Here is a 23,514-nt window from a genome sequence, read left to right on the forward strand (position 1 = left end):
AAGAATTAGAGAAGCTTTCTTTGGTTTTCTCCATTATAGGGTGCACCTGCTTTCCCTCTCAGGTGTCTGAGCTTTCTTTTGAACTGAAGTATTGTTAGTTTAAGGAAAAGTGTTTCTCATGTGAATAAGAACAAGGGATGAAATCCTGCGCCCCATTGAAATCAGTGGAAGGCCAAGATTTTATGGAACATTTTGAGGGCCTGATCCTGCTCTCAGATGCAGTGTTCTGTGTCAGAATTAACTCCAGTGTATAGGAGTTATAGTAGGTTAAAAACAGGTCTTGACTCTGTTCCTTAAGGATATAATGGGAGACTCCATATGCCATACAGGGTATAAATACACTGGCATAGTAGCATGATATTTATCTTATTGTATGTTGGACTATTTTCCTCAGTCAAATGGAGGGTGGGTAAGCTAGAAAGCATGCTCAGTGTCTGGGAACAATAGTTTTGCCTGTGTTACTACAGATCAGAAATAATTATTTATGGAATTTTCCTCTTAAAGGACAAAATAAATAAGCCATGAGCTTTCAATGTGGGTTGATTTGGATAGATCACTTACTCTCAAAATATTAAAAGTACAGTGTATGGAGTATGTAAACATTCTACTAGTATGGCTGAAAACACTGATACCCCAAAAGAATTATTTACTTCAGTCATGCAATTCGGATGCCGAGGGAATGCTGATTTAGATGTGAGGCCCTTGGCATAAAGCACTGGGCATTAAATGCATGAGCATTTCTTCAGAGCTGCTTAGCTGAAGTTTATCATGACCATTCAGCTATTGCCTAGCAACTTGTGGAAGCAATCAAAGAGCTCTTTGTCCGCAGCCCTGGCAAAAACATTTCTTCACAGATCTCCTTATCAGGATCAAAAGCAACACACAAACTTATCAAAAATACTTTTATTGGATAAGAAAGAAAATACACATTTTTAAATCAAATTGTTCATCACCATGTCATACTGGTTATGTCAAAACATCTCTTGCAAACCCCACTAAAATCTTGTTTTCCTCAGTTCATAGCTTTGCTATAAAGCTTAGCTCTCTTTTCTGAAATGTAGTATACAAAATCAGAGCTTGGAGAATTCTTTGCGTTTTTTGTTTAATCTTTTTGAAATTTCTACCCTTCTCTCAAAAATAAGTTAGTTTTTAAGTTATACAGATGTAAAAATTAAAACTAAATTTTCCTGTTTTTAAGTTCTTTTTTGTGTTCCTCTGAATAACAACTAATAGATGAGATATTTTAAAATATGTAGATAGAGATTCAATATGTCATTAAATTAGTATATGTACTTCTCTGCTTATACATGCCCCCAACTCCCAATACAGTGGAACCTGCCTTGCTTATACTGAACTTAGATATAATGAAATTCCCTGTATAATGAAGCGAATGGAAAGTTCAGAATTATTTCAATGCATTATATTGTGCAAATTGCAATTCCAAATACAGCAGTCACCATTAAAAATGCAACATTTGCCCATAGTTATGGACAGTAGTATCTGAGATACTATGTTTTTTCCCTTGCTAAGTATCCTGAAATAATTCTCCACCTGATCACCTTCACCCATCAGAAAACACGTGGGAAGAGGATAAGAAAAAGGAAATCTTTAAAGTTTTCTTCATGGAAGTATCTTCTTGACCACTATAGGGGGAAAGGGCTTGTCTTTTTTTCTTGTTCCTCCATGGCTCAGGTTGGGTCCCCCAAACCTCATTGACCCTATGGGCCCGGGACTCTGCCGCTTCTACACTAATGTCCCCACATAGCATGGTTGTCATGATCAGTGATTTTCAAAAATTTTTTCTGGGAACCCAGTTGAAGAAAATTGTTGATGCCCGTGCCCCAATGGAGCTGGGGATGTGGGGTTTAGGTTGTGGGAGGGGCTCAGGGCTGGGGCAGAGGGTTGAGGTGCAGGGGCAAGGGCTGCGGGGTGGGGCCAGGGCTGAGGGGTTTAGGGTGCAGGAGGGGGCTCCGGGTTGGGGGGGGGGTTAGGGCTGGGGCAGTGGGTTGGGGTGTGGGAGGGGGTCAGGGATCTGGGCTGGGGATGCAAGCTCTGGGGTGGGGCCAGGGATGAGGGGTTTGGGGTGCAGGAGGAGCTCTGGGTTTGGAAGGGGCTCAGGGCTGGGGCAGAGGGTTGGGGTGTGGGGTATGGGGCAAGGGCTTACATCCAGCGGCTCCCGGTCAGTGGCGCAGCCGGGGTGCTTAGGCAGGCTTCCCACCTGTCCTGGCACCACGGACTGCCCTGCACCCTGGAAGCAGCCAGCAGCAGCAGTTCTGGCTCCTAGGTGGAGGTGCGCACACGGCTCTGTGCAGCTCTTGCCCACAGGCACTGCCCATCCCCCCCAGCTACCATTGTCAAGGAACTGGCCAATGGGAGTGCGGAGCCAGTGCTTGGGGCGGGCAGCGCGCGGAGCCCTGTGGCCGCTTCCATGGCGCAGCGCGGTGTCAGAGCAGGTAGGCACTAGCCTGCCTTAGCTGGGCAGCACCACCCAAGGGACTTTTAATGCTGACCAGAGCCGCTGGGTCACTAAGCAAGGCGACCCAGTGCCGTACATGCTGCGACCCAGTACTGGGTCGCAAGCCGAACTTTGAAAAACACTGTCATAGAGGCGTCTCAAATTTGGGTTCCTAAATAAGTCCATATTTAGGCATCTAACTAAAGTGGTCTAATTTTCAGACATGCTAAAATCCCACAGTTCTCACCGATTTCAAATGGGGGTCCTTAACATGTCTCAATATCAGGCCACTTAGGTGCCTAAATATGGACTTATTTGTCTAATGTTAGGTACCCAAATTTGAAAATATTGGCCCAAGTTATTGAGAAGCTGGTTGTTTTGTGTCTTAACTGTAGATAAAAGCAGGACAATCAAGATACCTATGTAGGCAAAAAATTAAATGTGATGGTGGTATTGTTAAGATACAGGAACTCTTTCACCTCATGGCAATAAAAATTCTTTTCAGGTCAATATTAATCAAAGGGTTGTTATTATTTTATGGCTGTTAGGTGACCTGTATCTGGATTCTAATAGAAAAATGTTTTCACTACCGTTGGCACTGTTTTGGCCCCCTTTTTGACAGAGGCCAAAGATTTAAGAATCTGGAGATTCACCTTTCCTCTAACCAGAGAGGTGCTCATTCCTTACTTAGATTCAGGCAGTTTGCAGGGCAGTTGTTGTGGGGCTGGGAGGAGAGGGGAATGACACTGTGCCTGTATGGATGAATAAGGTAATTTATTTTCAAGGGTTTTCAGCATTTCACTAACACTAGATATTCACTTTTCAGTGTTTTTTAGAAAATTTTTCTCAAATATCACATGTGAAACTGTTTTGCCTTTTTTGAAAAGTCTGACAGTAAGTGACCAGAACCATATTTTGCTGGAAATACTTCTAAAGCAAGTCGTACTTGTGGCTGGATTTAGTCCATTTTTTCTTTAGCCAAATGATTCATTCAATAGAGGCACTACAATAATCGTCAGTTGCTAATGCAAAGTACTGTAGACACAATAAGGTCTGAGTACCACAGTAGTCGCTTACTGGCATTTAACATGCGGGGGACTTTTCAGAAGTGGGTAGAAAAGAAATAAAATCAGGAAAGTTAGATTTAAGGTTGCTGTTTTGTAAAGAAAAAAATGTCTATGATTCTAATTACCAGTTCATATTATGATTTGCGCCTGTTTCTGTATTGGGGTTCAGGTCATGGCAATTTTATATTCAGTTTTGTGCCAAAACCAGACAAAATACTGAGTGACAGATGTCCTTAGTACTGTGTTGCAGCTAAGCGTTTTGGAATGCTCACATGGTGTGTTTTGAAACCTTTTGTGTGCTCTACATTTTTCATTTGGTATGAGGCTTAGTGGTAATCAGCTCACCACTAATTAGAAGTCATTCCCTGTCCTGATCACTATTGTTACATGAAATTATCTCAGGCCTTAAGAATTTTTACATTCAGAAGAGAAGTTTCAGCAGTAGCTTGCTTTGTCTTGTATATTTTCCTCACAAAGAAGTGACAATGAACTTCTGCTATCTGGAATGATCATTACAGAGGAACCAAAAGCCATGTATGCCGCATTTGGATTATTTTGCTCTTTTCCATTTCCTTTCTCTTTGCAGCTGGTAAACAGAACATACTCATGGTGAAAATGAGGGGTGGACAAGGCCTGGTTTTATAAAGGTCATGGGAGACACCAAAAACTTTTGTAATACGGGAGGGTTGGCTACTTGGGGGCTTCAGCCCTGTGGAATTCTTAAGCTTTGCTAAGCTGAAGCTAAGCACCTGAAGAGTTCCTAAATCATTGTGGCTTAACTTCAGTTTTACAGATCTTAAAAGCTCAGCAGGAATGAAGCTTGAAGGTAGGATCTCCTGTAGCTCATATGTTCTGTGGAAGCAGAGCTGCAGCGATGCTTTCCTGCTGTAGAGCTTAGGATCAAATCCTGCACACAAATAATCAAAGTGGGAATATAAAGGGATCCAGTGTTGTGGAGTCCAGGAAAGGCAGAAGCAGGGAGAAGAGCCAGATTAAAGAATGGGATGAAATCCTGATCCTATTAAAGTCTATGGGAGTTTTGCTCTTGACTTCCATGGGGCCAGGATTTCACCCCGTTTGTTATCTGTGGTCTATAGAATCTGACTACTGGTGCTGCTGGTGACATCTCTGTGTATTTAATGGCTTGCAGGTATACATTGTGACAGCGTGTGTGCCGAGGGTCAATGGGGTCCAAACTGTTCATTGTCCTGTTACTGCAAAAATGGAGCTTCGTGCTCTCCAGATGATGGAATCTGTGAATGTGCACCAGGATACAGAGGCACCACTTGTCAAAGAAGTAAGGACAATGCTTTAAGATTTTATTCCCGTCTTCCTTTTTAAAATATGTGTATCATATAACTCTATGTGGTTTTGCCAATATATGATGTAACAGGCCCACATTCTGCATTTTAATTGTGTTAATATACAAGGGGAAACGAAACATGTGCTTTAGGTACAGTTATCAAATAATTCCCATCAGTAATCATAATGTTCTTGTTACTGCACATTGAATGGATGTTTTCAGAGAACTATCCACAATGACTCCAAGATCTTTCTCTTGTGGTAACAGCTAGTTTAGACCCCATCATTTTATATATATATATAGTTGGGATTATGTTTTCCAATGTGCATTACTTTGCATTTATCAATATTGAATTGCATCTGCCCTTTTGTTGCCCAATCACCTGGTTTTGTGAGATCCGTTTGTAGCTCTTCACACTCTGCTTTGGGCTTAATTATCTTAAGTAGTTTTGTATTGTCTGCAAATTTTGCCACCTCACTGTTTACCCCTTTTTCCAGATCATTGATGAATATGTTGAACAGCACTGCTCCCAGTACAAATCCTTGGGGGACACCACTGTTTACCTCTCTCCTTTCTCAAAACTGACCGTTTATTCCTATCCTTTGTCTCCTGTCTTTTTACTAGTTAAATAAATGTAAACCTTCCTAGTGATTTGGAACTGGGGGTATAACAAAGGTGTAGTGGCTTCCACAGTTTAGCACTCAAATGGCTCTCAGAACCAATCGCTTCTGCACAGTCTAGAGACCAAGGAGACAAATGGTCACACAAATAAATCAGGGCCCAATGACAAAAATGCTTTTTCTGTAAACAGGAAAATCTTATGACTGACACAGTGCTTCACTTGAAAATGGTGAAGCACTCCAGAGGGATTTGACCAAGTAAACTGTATCAAGTGTACATTTAAGAGACTGAATTTTGAACTAAATTAACATAGTGAAAATATACCAGGTTACTTTGGTAAATAGTAATTGCTGCTGTACAGCAGACACTAAACTTAAAGCATTACTTAATATATCCTAATTTATCAGGAAATAAGTGCCAAAGGGATTAGAGAAACAAAGAGAAATTCCATGCAGCAGGCCTTTTTTCTTTCAGTCTCTTTATGTGGCTGATGATATAGCTCTGCTGAAGAAGGGACTAGTACCATTGGCATAAAAATTAACTGGAGGCCTCAGTGTTTCTGGTCTCAAGTTGTGTAGAAAGCAGAGGTGATGTGTAGCTCTCTGCACTGTGTTAAGGAATGCAGCGACTGGCTAATTTAAAGAATAGCTGGAAAACACGCTACAACTGTGCCTTTCTGCCAATACAGCAGTGGGCTGAAGTAATTTAGATTTTTCCAACAAGTGAGAAAAAATATGAGAAGTCAATAATAGCAAAGCCTTAGGGTAAAGTCTTTCCTATTAAGGATACAACTATCTTACTCCATTCGCCTCTGTATTGTGTTTTAATGTTTTTTCCAACTACTTATCCTTTAATTTTCAAATCTACATATTTTTCAAACATAATTCATGGAAGTTATTACTCATTCTCTGCTTAAACAGAAATATGTTTGATCTGAGTCACATTCTTGTTTGTATTTGTTTGGCTGGTGTGAAATATAGCCTGAATACATGGCTAGGCCACATTCTGCCACTGAATTACAACTTGTGCAACCCCACTGACATGAATGGGATTGCTCAGGGTGCGAGTCAGGCCAGAATTTGAGTCACTGCCATTATAGGCTTTAACGCATTCAATGCTGTTCTTCACTGCCACTACTGTATGGTAGTCCATTGTGGCAGCATCCTTTCAAGTGCCTGAATGTCACCAGTTACTAACCAGACTGTAGTAAGTTCCTCAGGGTAGGGTCTTTTATCTTCTTAGATATCTGCAAGGCATTAAGCACTCATTGGAACTAGATAAATAACAATAACCACTAGTTCAACAAGTATGCACCCAGTAAATGGAGCAGAACTGGAAGTGACAGGAAGGCAGCACTGAATTGGTTAACTGTTAACCCATTTAGTTGTTGAAGAGGAATAGATCATTATGAGGTAGAAAGTGCAAGAGGAAATGACAGTATATTCTTTCTGATTTCAGTTTGCTCTCCTGGGTTTTATGGACATCGATGTAGCCAGGCATGCCCCCAGTGCGTGCACAGCAGTGGTCCCTGCCACCATGTAACTGGACTTTGTGACTGCTTACCTGGTTTCACAGGAGCCCTCTGCAATGAAGGTAAATGCTGTAATAAAGACCCTTGCAATGGATACAGTGACCAAGTGTGGCAATTTTTTTCATTCCATGCATTCTAGACTTATCCGATCACATTATCCCAAAGTGGTTTCTGGTTTTCGTACATGCAGTTTGTAAATGTAGAAACTGAAGCCAGGTTGAAGTTGGTTGAAAAGATAGCTCAAAACGTTTTAAAAATACCTTTCTGATATTTGTGGAGATATGTTCATTATCAAAAGAACCCTCTAGGTAAATGAAATAGCTGTACAATAAATAATATAAATTTGCTCGACTGAATTTATAGCAGCATTTATTTTGGCATTATACTAAATAGGAATTTTCTTGATCCAAGACATCAGATTTCAAGTACAAATATTAGGGAAACCATGTAAACTACTGAAAAATTCACTAAAATGTTTTAACAGTGTGTCCTAGTGGGAGATTTGGCAAGAATTGTGCTGGAATTTGCACGTGCACCAACAATGGAACATGCAATCCTATTGACAGATCTTGTCAATGTTACCCTGGGTGGATTGGCAGCGACTGCTCTCAGCGTAAGTACCAGTTTTTTTTTTTTTGAGATATCTTGTTAAAACAATTAGACTAAGTTCAGTTCCTTTTAATTTTCTTCTTGATGTTGAGGAAACACTTCATAACTAACTGATAAATGACAAGGACTTGTATTGGCACCTAGAATTTGTTTGGTTTGTTATAAGAAAAAGAGATGGACAAGATCAAATAAATAAATAAGGACTCCTATGTTATACGGTTAAGAGATATTTACCTACTTTACATTTCAAATCCCATATAAAAAAACCATTTGAACATTTGCATAGCAGTTTCATTATCACAAAATTCAAACTTCATGATTAAACAGTCATGCACTTCCTTCTCTGTCTAGCTACGTACATGGCCCCCATCACTCTAGTATTGTGAACACCCTATGAACATTAACAAATTTATCCTCAGGACACACTTTTAAATTATGGGAGTATTATTTCATTATTATTATCCCTATGTTACAGATGGGGAACTGAGACATATAGATGCTAGGTAATTTCCCCATGATCACACAAGAAGATTGTGGTAGGGTTGAAAACACAACCCAGATCTCCTGTGTTCAGTGCCTTTACCCACAAGACCATCCTTCCTCTTCTTAAACATTTTAAATTTTCAAAGCATTTTCTTGGTTTGATTTTTGCAGTCTGGCTTCTTATTTAGCATCATTTTTACAGATTTCTCTCTGTTCCTTATTGATGTAGCTTTCATTGATGCATATTTTTTCCAATGACCGTCTATTCCTTGTTGTTCAGTCTGTAGATTAGTCTGATCATGCACCAATGAAGTCAATGGGAAATTTTATCAACATTTTACTTTTCTTATGATTTGTACAATCCATTATTATATTAAATATGGGCTTCCTCCTGACACCTATGCCGGGTCTATCTGAATCAGTAATCACTGGCATTAGTTTTCTGACACAAGCATTTTCATAGGTAGCAAGGCCTAGTATAAAAGCAACTTGATGGCCCAATCCTGTAGCCTGTACATACATAGCTTCACTGGGACAGTCTCAGACACCGATATGTCAGAATTCAGAAAATGTTGAGCTGTGGGTGTGGGAAAGCTGTTCAGTTTCCAAGGAGATGCATCTCCTAATAACCTGTCTCATTAATTTACATTACTTACGGTTTGACTAGCACAGGTTAACTGGCTGTGTCTCAGTACAATGCAAAGTCTCATCAATTTGGAAAAAAAAGTCCATTGGCTAAATTCTCAGAGGCACTGAATACCCACAACTCCCACTGCTGTTATTACTGGTCAAAATAAAACTTAGGACCTAATGAAGTCAATGGCAAAATTCTTCATTGGATGCAGACTCTTATTCTGTTGTATTCAACTCCTTACCTCCTTTCTGGGGTCTGAGTGTTTGAGAGGATGTTGTACTTACAGAAGCAGTGCAATAGAATTATGCCAACAGCATGAATGGGGGCATCTATTAAGGCTGTGCTTGTGACCACAAGAGAGGAAGTTTATTTGGTTTGTGCAAAGGCCGTCAGTTCTCATGGAAAATAATGTTTCCATTAATTTCTATCTGAACTGGTGGCCTTCATGAAACCCCTTAGCCTTTTTCTGCATGTGACCTGACATTCCTTCTTGGCTGACCACTAACTTCATGCAGAAATTTTAAAAAATCATCATTACTCTTCACTGCTAATATGGAAACATCAGAAAAAGAATGGACTGAGATTTAAGGAAGAAGATACTTCTTGCAAATGTTTTTTTCTTCCCTTAATAAAATGAAATTTGACCTGTGGCCACACTTCCCAAAAATACAGGCTATACAAATATAAAGCTTTTTGCAAATGCAAACATTTAGTAAAATATACAACTGCTGACCTACCTTGAAGGAGCTAATTAGGTCTCTGGACAGCCAACTCAGAATATGATAGGGGGAAAACACTATCTTACCCTTAACAGAGTCAAAATCAGGGCTCAAGCTCCAGTGCCTAATTTGTTTCTTCTCTCCTGTAAAATAGTAATTCTTTGTTTCCACAAGACTGTGTTTAAATTTAGAAAAGTAACTTAAAGCTAATGATTTCACAATGAAAAATGACAAAACTCTTTACTTACACTAAAAATAGAAATTTGGAAGAGTAATTAATCAAAAAATAAGAGGTCATTTTTACAGCACTCACTGCTCTCGATGGGATCTGATTTATTCATATATACATGTAACTTTTCTTTTGCTACAGTGCTATTTACATATAATAATTAGCATTTAGGGAGACATTTTACCATTCTTTCTGTTAATACCATTCAGTACCAAATTCATTCAATGTACCATTTTCAAAGCACTTTCCAAACCTGCACCAATAATATTTGCAACTGCGGTTGTATGTGCAAGAACCTTCACTTACTTTATTGTTTATAATTAGGGCCCTACCAAATTCACGGTCATGGACCATGAAATCTGGTCTCCCTCTGTGAAAGCTGGTCTTTTTGTGTGCTTTTACCCGATATTATACAGATTTCATGAGGGAGACCAACATTTCTCAAATTGGGGGTCCTGACCCAAAAGGGAGTTGAAGGGGGTTGCCAGGTTATTTTAGGGGGATTGTGATATTGCCACCCTTACTTCTGCTCTGCCTTCAGAGCTGGGCGGCTGGAGATCGGCAGCTGTTGCCCAGGTGCCCAGCTCTGAAGACAGCACCGCCACGAGCAGCAGTGCAGAAGTAAGGGTAGCAATACCACCCCCACCCCATACAATAACCTTGCAACCCTCCCACAACTCCTTTTGAGGTCCAGACCCCTACAATTAGAACACCAAGAAATTTCAGATTTAAGTAGCTGAAATCATGAAATTTATGATTTTTAAAATCCTATGACTATGAAATTGACCAAAATGAACCGTGAATTTTGTAGGACCCTATTTACAATGATTTGTTTGTTGGAAGGATTATATTGATTCATGGTCTGCTGGGGACCAGTGAATAAATCAGAGGCCTCAAATCAAGAAACTAAAGCTAAACCATGGAATCTCTGATTCATCCTGCTTCAGCCATAAATTACATTTTGGGAGAGGAATACAGGGATTTAATTGATAACTGGGCCAGGGTACAAATATTTTCCCTCTCTCCCTGTTTATTCTCCTCCTATGCTAGGATTAGAATGCACAACCTCTCCATCTAGTTCAGTGGACTTCAGGAGGGGTGACTATTTTCCGTCACTGGAAACCAGTGAAGAATCAATCAAAAAACCTGATTTATATGACTCCCCCTTTTGAACTATGAGAAACCAGTGATACTGGCCACATAGTACTGTACTGAGATCAGGATCTCACACATTGATTCCTCTTTCCAGTTTGTGTTTTTCATTTGTTCTTATCTAGCGTAAAATACTAGTTAGTTTCAAGAAAAAGCTAGGAAACTATTTGGTTGAAATTGATCAGACTGAAGAAGGTAGAAAAGAACTGTTTTAACATTTGTATGTAGTGCTGCTTTGTGTCTTTACCAGATGAGATTAATTAATTGATTTGGGATATTTTAGCTTGCCCACCTGTCCATTGGGGTCCAAACTGTATTCACACCTGCAATTGCCATAATGGAGCTTACTGCAGTGCCTATGATGGGGAGTGCAAATGTACTCCAGGATGGACTGGCCTTTATTGTACCCAGAGTAAGTGACTCTTATGATCTACTTATGTTGTTGTGTGACTACCAATTAGTAATAGTATTTTCCTTCATTTCTTTTAATACTTCCTCTTTGTTCACTGATTTTTCCAACACTGTTATGCCATTCTAATCCAGAAGATGTGTCTCATGTCACCTCTGCTGGTACAAACGATGAAAATTGTAGCCGCCTATATTAGTTGGGACTGCTGCATCTGAGGGGGAATTCACCCTTGGAGGAGGATAGGCTATGTTCACACCATTGCCTTCCCTTTGGGTTTCCTACAGAGGAAGGCAACATTCAGGAGTCCACAGGAATCTCAGCGGCAGAAGCTGGCATGTGCATGTGCTGAATGAATGCTTTCCCAGGTGCCCAGACATTGTCTCCGAACCTGGCCAGAGCTATACACTTCTGAGGCAGCACTTGCTAGGCCCTGACAAAAAGGCAGTATGCAGTTATCTTGTACTCCTTCCCCACCCAAAACCTTCTCTGAGAGGAATTCTGCCACTGGGCACTCAGCACCCAAAATTACATCAGCATTACCCAGGGCTGAATCAAGTCCTATGAAGTGAATAGCTTCAAGTTTGCTCATGACAGTGATTCATAGAGATACATTCCTCTCCTCAGCAGTATTGTAAAATGATTTTATTCCAGGTCCCCTATCTCTCTAGTCATTAGCTTACAGGGAGCAAGCTTTACCAACACATAATTTAGGTACTGGCATGACTATTTATATTATCTGGAACCAGAATCGGAACTTCATCAGGTCACTGTTTTATACTCTACTCTAGAATTGTTTTTGGGTGACTCATACCTGAGATCTCTCTCCAAGAACTTTACGTTAATGAATTAGATATTGGAAGTGTTGTGACTAGAAATCTGCATATGAGTGCTGAGCAATAGTTCATACAAAGTTTGAGATAATTTTTCTGTTGATTGAAGGAATGTTGTCTTATTTTCCCCATTACAGGTATCCTATGATCACATTTATAGCTATTATTTGGCTTATGCTCAAGTCAGGTATACTCATCATATTTGATCTCAGCAAAGTACCACTGAAATCTGCTTTGCATGCAGTGCTTTTTAAAGTCACTGCACTCCTTTTTCAATAGCACAATGTCAGAGCGGCAGGAGATAACACATATTATGGGGCCATATGGATAATGCTGTGGAAGACATTCACTGTATTGGTTCAGCTGTCAGCTATCATGGCTCTTTTGCTTCCTGCTGGTGAATAATGATCTGTTTGCAGTGATGTGTCTTCTTCATACTGACATGGAACCTTTGTGAGGAGCTGAGATGCAATATTTTTACTCATTAATGTTTCAACATCAACTGTGCAGAAAATATGTCCAAAGATTCATTCATCATTCAACAGTCTTCCTGGGCTCTTGCACAAAGTCCCCCCTCCCTTCTCCTTCAAATGTCTCCTTAAAACGTCTTCCCATTCCAGCAATCCTTCCTGCCTATCTTATTCTCATCAGCAGCAGCCCCTGCATCCTCCCTTACCTGTTACTTTGTCTTGTCTTTTTGTCTAATATACACAGTAAACTTTTCAGAGCAGAGAAGCTCTTCAACTATTATCTTTATAAAGTCCTGTATAAATTAGTGGCACTATAGAAATGATTTTTAATAAATAATAATAATAATACTTGTATATTCCTCATAGAAGATTCTCTTCTATTTTTTTCCTCCCCTTTGCACTGCAGGATGTCCCTTGGGGTTTTATGGCAAAGATTGTGCATTAATATGCCAGTGTCAGAATGGAGCTGATTGTGACCACATATTGGGGCAGTGCACCTGCCGCACAGGATTCATGGGGAAACACTGTGAACAGAGTGAGTAGGAAGCAGAAAATACTCGTGCATAGTAGGAACAAATGCAAAACTCCCTAGACCGAATACTGTGATTGTGAGTCCTTACTCAGACAAAACAGGACTGACTTCAAAGGGAGTTTTGCCTGAGTAAGGACCACAGGATTTGGACCTGTGATGTTAGGGTTGTTTCTCCATCTGATGAAAGCCTGAGAGATTAGTAAGACAGACTTATAGTCTTTCTTTAAATCTTTTTGATTGTTTATTTACATGTATAGCTACCTTTAAAAAGCTCCTGTCCTAGGCTACCTATAGTTGCCTTTGACATAATATTAGAAAAATGTCCATAACTGTACAAAAATAACAAATTAATCCAAAAAATTATTACCGTCATAACACCCTGATGAAAATAATAGCCGGAAGACTGAGAGCCAAATTCATCCCTGGAATAGCTCTATGTAAGTCAAAAGAGTTACCAAAGGGGGGCATATAAGGCACATTATATTTTCTATACATAGGGCCTGATTCTCCTTTCACACATACTAGTTCTACCCCAGTTTAACTTCACTGGTTTCAGTAGAATTACATGAGAGAGAAGAACGAGGCCCAAAGGCTCACACTTGTGTTGGCCTAGTTTTTGGCAGGGTCAGGAGAGTGGTGCGTCTATGCCTAATACATCATATTACCCCCAAAATTGGCTCCAGTTCAGAAGATCAACACAGGACCTACCCACTGTATAAATCTCACTTGTTCTGAGTGTTTAATTAGCACTTGACTGGTACATAAGCCTTTTGTAGACCCTTTGCACAGGGCTCAATTTCACATGTGTAGAACAGGCTTCCCATTAGGTATGGGGGGTGGGGGGAATGGGATGGATAGCTCAATGGTTTGAGCATTAGCCTACTAAACCCAGGGTTCTGAGTTCAATCCTTGAGGGGGCCACTCTAGGGATCTGGGGCAAAATCAGTACTTGGTCTTGCTAGCGAAGGCAGGAGGGGGCTGGACTCTATGATCTTTCAGAGTCCCTTCCAGTTCTATGAGATAGGATAGATAGGTATATTATAACAGATGTTGGTTTTGTAAAATTAACTAACATTTTTGTGTAGAGCTGTCAAAAAATGTTGACAGAACAGTTTTCTCTCAGAAAATGCAGTTTTATCGAAATCTCAATGTTTTGCTGGAATGTTTTGATTTTGATGGAATTTTCAATGGCAAAATCTCAAAACAAACCATTCTGACTTTCTTGTTTCACTTTGACCATGTCAAATGTTTCATTTTGATGAGGTGAAAGTGTTTTGTTTTGACTTTAGCATATTGATTCATTTTGTTTTGAGTTTTATATTAATTAAAGCATTGATTTTAATATAGCATATCTGAACAAATTATATTTAATATTTTATATTATAAAATGTTGACATTATTGAAACAAAATGTTTTGATGTTAATTCATAGAATTGTTTCCGAATTTCAGCTCTGTGGAAAATTTCAAAATTTTGGCTTTTTGTTTTGATTTGGAACAAAACCAAATATTTAAATGTTGGAATTTTCCATGTAATAGATATTCCCTTTTCTGATCAGCTCTAATTTTGGGGGAAATAAAACATGGACTTAAATTGCAATAAATACATAAATAAAAATTAAGAAAGCAAACTAGTTTTCCACCCTCCCCTTCCGAAAAAGTCTGAGAACTTCACAAAATTTAAGCTCCAAAAGGTTTGCCAATTCCTGTCTGAAAGAATTACACTTTTGTAATCCAGTTTTGTTACAATAAAGTAACAAGCCACAAATGTATGAAGGTGGCAATATAAAAAGAAGCCAAAGCTATCAGTAAAGTGATGCTAATAACATGATTAAAGAGAGACTTTTAATCAGCACTGTATTACTGCACCTATAGCAATGCTTAGCATCAACGCACCTAAGTTTCTTTGTGTATCTAGCCTATGGTGCCTTATTCTCTACTGCCTTGTACCATAAGTGGCCTTTTAAACCTGTGCCATTATGATTTGGAGACAATTTACATTCATTTTGTATAGATGTAAACAAGGAGCTGGGCAGTGGAGAATCAGGCCCGGGTATCCACATGTGAACATAATATTTTGTTTGTTTTCCCAGATAGGAAATCATTTAAAACAAACAAGATATTTTCTTCCCTCCTAGAGTCCCAGCACCAATAACACATTGCCACCTGCTGGTCACATATAAAAATGTACCTGCTTTACAATGGCAAATCTTTAGGGTGCTTAATACTGTGTATCTGTAACAAAATATTTCAGTAGCATTTACTACACACAGAGTTCATATTCATAGGTTCAAATATGAAGATGTGCATTTTCTTTTTTATTATTTTGCACAGAGTGTCCCCCAGGTACATATGGTTATGGCTGCCGGCAAATATGTGACTGTCTGAACAACTCAACTTGTGACCACATCACAGGAACTTGTTATTGCAGCCCAGGCTGGAAAGGAGCAAGGTGTGATCAAGGTAATGACATGCAATAAAATGATTGTGAAAGTACTGTAAATTCTCTTAGATATCATATGTACATAAATAATGAATTCCCTCTGGGATGTGTATTTAAATGACTAGAATGTTCATTAATAATATTTATACTTATGAGTCTTAATCCATCCGATGACTTATTGATAGCTTGCTGGAGGAAGGAAGGATCGTGAGTTAGGACAGTATGCTTGTTTTTAACACAGCACCTGATGATATCTTTTGCAGCGTTGTACTTGATAATGCCATACAAAGCTGCCGGTGGGTCAAGTACTTTGTACATTGTGTAGGGTTACCATACGTCCGGTTTTTCCCGGACATGTCTGGCTTTTTGGCAATCAAACCAAACATGTCCGGGAAAATGCCGGCCGGGCACTTCCCCTTTCGCGGCAGCTCTGCTCCTCCCCTGACTCTTCGGCTCTGTTTAAGAGCTGAGCTGCCCGAGCGCTATGGGCTTCAGGCAGCCCCCCTTGCCTCCAGACCCCAGCCACCAGCCGGGCACTTTCCCTTCCGGGCTCCGGCGGCGCAGGGTCCGGAGGCAAGGGGGCTGCCCGAAGCCCAAGCGCTACCGGCTTCACTGTTTGCCGGGCAGCCTCCAGACCCTGCGCCCTCGGCTGGGCGCTTCCCCTCCCAGGTTCCAGCTGCGCTGGGGAAGCGCCAGCCGGGGGTGCAGGGTCTGGGGGCTGCCCGGCAAACCGTGAAGCCGGTAGCGCTCGGGCAGTCCTTTTCGCGTGGCTGGGAGTGGGAGGGAGGAGGGGGCGGAGTTAGGACGGGGAAGGGGCGGAGTTGGGGCTGGGCTGGGGAAATGGGCGGGGCCAGGACCCGTGGAGGGTCCTCTCTTTTTATTTATTAGATATGGTAACCCTAACATTGTGTATTTCTTGGCCAGAGGGCAGAGTGCTATTTTTTCAGTCACATGAAATAGACATATAAAAGTAGAGTATTTGCATGAATTATTGTTGCCAGGTAAGGCTTGGGCTGTCACTCCTAATGCTTTCGGCATAACTCTAACTATATTTAAAATATATAGATATGAATACAGTAAGAGAGCTTTAAGAATAGAAGTCAGATCTCTGCTCTTCATTTTATAATTCTTGTATGAATTTATGCCCTGTGTTTTCATTTCTTCTTGTTTTACAGCTGGTGTGATCATAGTAGGAAACTTGAACAGTTTAAGCCGTACCAGTACTGCTATCCCTGCTGATTCCTACCAGATTGGGGCTATCGCAGGAATCATTATTCTTGTCCTGGTTGTCCTCTTCTTGCTTGCACTATTCATTATTTATAGACACAAGCAGAAGGGGAAAGAAACAAATATGCCAGCAGTTACCTATACACCCGCTATGAGGGTCATCAATGCAGATTACACCATTTCAGGTAGGAGTAGAGCTATGTGAGGGACATGACTAAGTAAATCCCAGCCGGAGAAACAAAATTGCAAGTTTTGTTCCTCACTTAACTTTTACAACTATTCGTTCTCTCTTAATCAAGCTCATATACTGGCTACATAAATGGCCCCACAGGCTTGAGGAGGTGCAGATGGCACCTTTCTGCATCCGTAACTGCTACTATGATCAGGGAAGTTTATGCTTTCAGGGAGGGTAATTTGGGTTTCTAGTGCCTTTTGTTTCTAGTGACACCATCCCTTGGGAGTTCCACCAGTGGGAGCAGTTTTAATCTCCATGGGGATGGAGCTTCATAGGTACCCCATATCGAAGAGGGAGATTCTCAAGGATCTACTGAATTTGTGTATCCCCAGTTGCTGCAGGCTGTCCCTCCTGTCTAGCCAGCAACTCAGCTTTTCAGGACACACTGGACAGCAACAGCCCCCCATGGCAGCCCCTTTCAGCTGTCAGCAGCACATAGTCATAGTTCAGAGTGAATCTTTCCGACTGTCTATAGCTGTGAACTGTTGTGTGTTGTACAATATAGCCTCTTTAATTTATGCATTTAATATATAAAGTCCATCTATGCTAGTAGAAATGTGTATCGTTGAACAAAGGAAAATGCTGACCACATACCATACAATACAACTGTGTTCTCTAGCATCTTTCACGCAAATTGTATCTCAAAACATGTTTCAGAGTTAAGTAATACAGTGATGGGGTTAATTTTTCTGTTCCTCTGCTAATTATATTTAAAGGGTTTAAGAAAGGCTATGGTTTCCACTGAGATTTGAAATGAAATAGAGTAGTATGAGACAAGTGAAGGGAGTGGAAAGAAGAGAGGAGGCAGGAGTCATGGGTTAGGCTGGAGCAAGGCCATAAAGGGTTTTAAAACAAGGAGAGCAGTTTTTAGTTAGACCCTGAAATCAGCATGGAGTTGTTTCAGAGTTGGGTTGATATTGTCACATTTTTTGTATTCACAAAACTTCAGGAGTTAGGGAAGCTGGGTCTTTGGGAGGCCAGGAGTTGCAGTAGTTAGAGCAGATGAAGGTATGTTTGAAAAATGCGGCCAAGGGGGAGTCACAGTAGTAGCAACACACACAACGTTGTGGAGCTGGTGGTCAGCATTTTTGCAAACTGGTTAATGCCAAGGTTGCAGATAATGGAGGCAAAAAAGAGTGAAAGGACTGAGTCTCAGGGAAGTATCTTCAAAAGGCAACAGCACATTCCTTTAAACTGTTCATTTTCTTCTCCCTTTCTTTTCAGAAACCATTCCTCATACTAATGGTGGGAATGCCAATAGCCACTACTTCTCCAACCCTAGTTATCACACCCTGACACAGTGCACAACCCCACCTCATGTCAACAACATGGACAGGATGACCCTTGCTAAGGTAAAACAAGAAAACAGTGGTGGCCATTATGCAGATCAACAAGCAGTATTAGCTCAATGTTTTCTTTTACATGGTACATCTCTCAACAAGTCATTTTCATAAAAGATTTGATTTCTTAAACTACCTTATTGGACTTAGTTTTGTTTTCCCCAACTATCATCTTGTGCAAACATTAGTGATCTATAATCAGCTGCAGTCTACATTATCTTTTGTTTGTTTGTTTGAAATAGTCAAAAAACAATCAGCTGTTTGTGAATCTTAAGAATGTGGATCATGGAAAACGGGGTGCAGTCCTGGACTATACGGGAACACTGCCTGCAGACTGGAAACATGGAGGCTACCTCAATGAGCTTGGTAAAGAAATAAAGAGAAAGGGTGCTGTGTGTTACCCTGTGTGGGTCTAAAGGATGGCAGAGCAGACATTTCCTGTGTGAGGTCTAGGCACAATCTGGTTCTTCTGTGAAGCTAGCTAACATTGCCAATGGTGCTAGCCTTGCCAAATTGAGCGTAGAGAGGTCAAGGCCATGGCCCTCCTTCTAGGCTGACCAGTGGAGTAGTACCCTCAGAGAGAGGAATATAATTAAAGACAATCTAGTTGATTTTATGGAAAATAGGTCTGGTTGATAAAGGAAATTGTGTAAACATAATATACTTAGACTTTTATTTGACTTAGGCCTGGTCTACACTGGGTGACATTTAATGGCCTATGATATACAGAAGATCAGACTAAACGATTAATGAAAGAACAGGAGTACTTGTGGCACCTTAGAGACTAACAAATTTATTAGAGCATAAGCTTTCGTGGTAAATTTGTTAGTCTCTAAGGTGCCACAAGTACTCCTGTTCTTCTTTTTGCGGATACAGACTAACATGGCTGCTACTCCTAAACGATTAATGATTCCTTCTGGCCCTAAACTCTATGAATCTAGACATTGTTAGTCAGTATATAGGTGTACAGTCACACTGCTTCTGCAGTGAATCTGTGCTCTCATTGTAGGAGTATTTCTCCTGTGAGGCACAAATTAGCCATGAAACAATTCTGTAGAGATTTTGAATGGTTGCCCAGAGAATTGCAATTAGATTTACAAAATGTTCTGTGTTTTTGTTACTCTCCTTTTTCATAGGTGCTTTTGGGCTTGATAGAGGATATATGGGAAAATCCCTGAAAGGTGAGTTTTTATTTTCTGACACATTTAAATAAAAATACACAGATACTTAATGTCCCATTTAAAATTATTCTTGGTTTCTGTGGAAAGAGAATATATGAAGTGCAGTGACTCTGTAAGCTGATGGGTTATCTCACTAGCCCAGGAAGAAACCAGTGCAATACCCAAAGCTTTCAGACCTTTGCCTCCTGGCACAATTTATTGGTTAAACAGAAAACTCATGAGTAACACCAAAATAAAGCAACTCCCCTGGCTAACGTGGGCTGCAGTCCTCAGAGACTTTTTCTTTGCCTCTCTTCCTTTCTGGAAGGATGATACATCATTCCCTTAAATCCCCTGCTGGATCCTGTGAAAGGCAGGTAGCCCATTACCCTTACCTAGCTGTTTCCCCCCTATCACACTCCAGTTACCCTTGCGAGGATAATATAGCTTTGCATGAGGTTGTGCCTTTCTGGCACAACTGAGCTCACATGAGTGAACTGAAGACTTCTGTCAGAGCTGTGTTCTAGTTTGGCAGTAATAAGACAAAGAATATAACTCCTTTATATGTCAGTAAGCTGTTAAAAGTTGAAGAAGACAGCAACATGTTAATACTGCAGTGAAAGTTAAATGTGATAATGCTACAGTGTTTCAGATTACAGAGCATCTGTTCTGACCTATGGTTGCCACTATGTCCACTAGTGAGCCTGCAGTGCTTGGGCACATTACGTGGATACCACATACCCTTCGGAAATACTTATTCCACCACTTGAAGATTAAGTTGCAGCAATGGCCAGGTCCTTTTTATTATTTAACCTACAGCCAAGAAGCTGTAACTGGTCTTTTCAGATGTCCACCTTTGCAACTCTGGTGCATGTCTTTGCCACCCACATCAAGATTATGCAACTGTAATGTTCTCTACTTAGGGCTGTATTTTTAGATCCATCTGGATACTAAAGATGGCGCAGAATGTGATGGCCCACTTGGTAAATTTAACCTGTGTTCCATGCTCTGCCCCGGCTGGCTGTGAGTTCTGGTTTTGACCTTTAAAGCTGTAAATGGCTTAATACTTGAAAGACCATCTCTCTCCCCATGCTATACCACCACAGCTGAGATTAGCAGAGGTAGAGTCCTATTGGTATAAATGAGAGAGGTAGCTGGCAGGGTATAGTCTGTCAGGGCACTACAGCTATGGAATTTGCTCCCCTCCTTGGTCTGAAATAGCCCGATCCTAATCACCTTCAAGTCTCACTGGAAGGCTCATTTTTTCCCAGGCATCTGAAAATGGGGGGAGTTAAGTATATAGACAAGAGCAGCTATTTTGTAGAGCATTTGTATAATACAATATAATTTAATTGAAGGAATCAATTATAATGTTTCAGTATGTGAGACTGTCTGGCAGTGAAGGATTCTCTGGATGTTCTTGAAAGATTTTGGGGTGCTTCATTTGAGACTCCTTAAAAGGGCCTGGTTGTTGAAAAGTTCTGACCATCCACTCTCTGAAAGTCAGATACCTATAAGGCATCTCAAGTTGCGTACCCAAAATCAGGGTATATCTACACTATGGAGCCCATACCGGTACAGCTAGGTGCCATAGTTATGCCAGAATAATCCCATAGTATAAATGCAGCCTACACCAATGGAGGAGGTTTTTCCATCAGTGTTGGAATACACCCAAATGGCAGTACCTAGGTCAACATTCTTCCATTGACATAGCTGCATCTACACTGGGGGTTAGGTTGGCATAGCTATGGTGCTCAGGGATGTGGTTTTGTCAACTTAACTTTTAAGTGTAGACCAAGCCTCAGTAGTCAGATCTGAAAGTCTTGGCTGCAAATCTGCAAAGACAGAAGAAACTCTCACAATGTCTTCCCAGCTCAAGAAAACACTTTCCATCCCAAATCTCCTTTATCACTCCCTTAGCCACACCCCAAACTGACTAATCAACTGACCCCTGCTCATTCTTTCCTCCTCCATCCCTACTATTAGGGAAATTGAGGAAAAACAGTTGAAAATTTTAGCATGTCTTGATGGTTACCAATGAAGGCACTGGCAGAACAAAATGGCCCCTCACTAAAAGCACGCTGCCTTCAGTTCTCTCCCAATTATTACAGGAATCGTCTGTTAGCTCAATCCCTTCAGTAATTGTAATGTTATTTATGTGTCATGAGTTCAGCACCTGCAAAGACAAATTTGTTCTAAAATTATCAGTTACAGCCTGATCCTGCAAATTACCTTTAATTAGTGCCAGACCCAACTTTAATGAGAGTTGAACTTTGCAGCAGGAATGCCCCTGGCAAAATCAGGCCCATAAAAAGCAGGGCAGTTGTGGTAACTCTAATAATCACCGTGTAAAACAAATCTGGGGAAGTATTATGACAAGTTTCTATATATTTATTGATTTATGAGAAATTCTGCAGAACTCAAAGTAGCTGACCTATTTGGTGGCAAACATTTTCTGGAACAGACGTTTATTTTGCTTTACTTACTCACAATATTTATGCTTACACATTACGCAGTACATTCAAAAGATTACAGTGCTATTGTTTCTATTGTCAGATTTAATGAAGAACTCAGAATACAATTTAAGCAACTGCTCATTAAGTAGCTCTGAAAATCCATATGCTACTATTAAAGATCCACCAGCACTTTTGCCAAAAAACTCAGAATGTGGATATGTTGAAATGAAGTCACCGGCACGCAGGGACTCCCCATATGCAGAGATCAGCAACTCTGCTTCAGCCAACAAGAATGTCTATGAAGTTGGTAAGTACAAACTGCATTGTTAGGCTGTGTGTGATGAGGATACAGCGCGCAAGACTCTTCCTTTGAATCAAGCTGTGGTGGGTCAGATGAGCCCCACCAACCAGACAAGGGTTAAGGAACTTCTGTGGTCACAAGCAACCGCAGCTCGCCACATGTGCTTGTCAGGCCTGGAGGTGGGCCCTTAAAAGGGAGGAACTCCGAGCAGTAGGGGTGGCACTCAGAACAAGCAGAGATAAGGCTCAGTGTTCCCAGACTGGGGCCCCTGTGCCAATAACTGACTGATCGCTTGCAAACACCTGCCCAACCCTTTGAGAAAGAAGATGAAAGGGGGTGGACTCGCTGAAGGGCACAGTCAGAGGGCTGTACCCAGTAAACTCAGAACCAGACCACAGGGTTGTGACTGCCCAGAGAATAACATAAGAAGTAACCAAGGTGGCCGCTCTCACCCCAAAAAGGTGACCTGAAGACATTAACTCTTCAACACAGGCTCAACCAAAAAAAAAAAAAAAAAATCACTAAAAAAAATATTGATACACTTTCAGGTTCTATCCATGAACATATAGCTGTAAGAAGAATCCCATTCTTTTCAAACTTGTGAAGCAATTCACAAAGAAGATGGTTTCAAATACCTTAGTTTCAGTTGTGTAAATAAAAGTCACCCACCTAAATATCTCTGCCAAAGAGCCAATATTTTTGCCCTCCTTAAAGAGAGACATATGTAGCCTCTCACTGCCATATAACTTAGTCCTGTACCAGGTTGTCCAGTCCTGAATATGGTTAGCCCTGGTGGACAACAGGGGCAGAAGAGCTCTGTGGCTTCTGTGCTCAGACAATGTGCATCCTGTCCCCCGACCCCTGCTCTCCTATTAGTAACTCTGCAGATCCTGGTTCCTTTCCCATGGCAGGTCCTGATGAGTTATTACAGTCCTAAGAAAACTGTGACATACTGGTAGAATATTTAAATAATTTACCTAAGGTCACAGACTAGATCACCTGACTGTAGGTCCAATGCCTTAACCACAAGACCATCCTTCCTTTCTCAATTCATACAGAATAGGCAACAAGATCATTAGCCCCTTACTAGCTGGAGTGAAATACTTTAAGATTTTAGATGTTTTGTTTTCTTCCTAATATATAAGGTCACAGCTTTTAAAAAGTCAGAAGCATTACTGTGAATAAAATAGAAGCAAAATAGCAGATCTCTGTATGGTTAGTTGTACATTACTTAATTATTCTAAAGTGCATTAGCAACATGGGTTAAAAAAATAGTCCTGATCCTTTAAGGGGATCTGTACTGTACATTT

General features: G+C 40.6%; 1 protein-coding gene across 1 annotated transcript in view; it reads left to right on the forward strand.

Moving 5' to 3' along the window:
- The window catches only part of MEGF10 (multiple EGF like domains 10), a 144,507-nt gene that overhangs the window by 115,560 nt on the left and 5,433 nt on the right, over positions 1-23,514 (forward strand). The window contains exons 14-24 of the mRNA XM_034774364.1: positions 4,673-4,819; positions 6,905-7,039; positions 7,462-7,590; positions 11,087-11,215; positions 12,919-13,047; positions 15,377-15,505; positions 16,661-16,897; positions 18,172-18,299; positions 18,530-18,653; positions 19,424-19,468; positions 22,004-22,210. Coding sequence (XP_034630255.1) covers positions 4,673-4,819; positions 6,905-7,039; positions 7,462-7,590; positions 11,087-11,215; positions 12,919-13,047; positions 15,377-15,505; positions 16,661-16,897; positions 18,172-18,299; positions 18,530-18,653; positions 19,424-19,468; positions 22,004-22,210 — 1,539 coding nt within the window. The remainder of the gene's footprint in view (positions 1-4,672; positions 4,820-6,904; positions 7,040-7,461; positions 7,591-11,086; positions 11,216-12,918; positions 13,048-15,376; positions 15,506-16,660; positions 16,898-18,171; positions 18,300-18,529; positions 18,654-19,423; positions 19,469-22,003; positions 22,211-23,514) is intronic.

The sequence above is a fragment of the Trachemys scripta genome, chromosome 6 (assembly GCF_013100865.1).
Source record: "Trachemys scripta elegans isolate TJP31775 chromosome 6, CAS_Tse_1.0, whole genome shotgun sequence".
Classification (NCBI taxonomy): Eukaryota; Metazoa; Chordata; order Testudines; family Emydidae; genus Trachemys; species Trachemys scripta.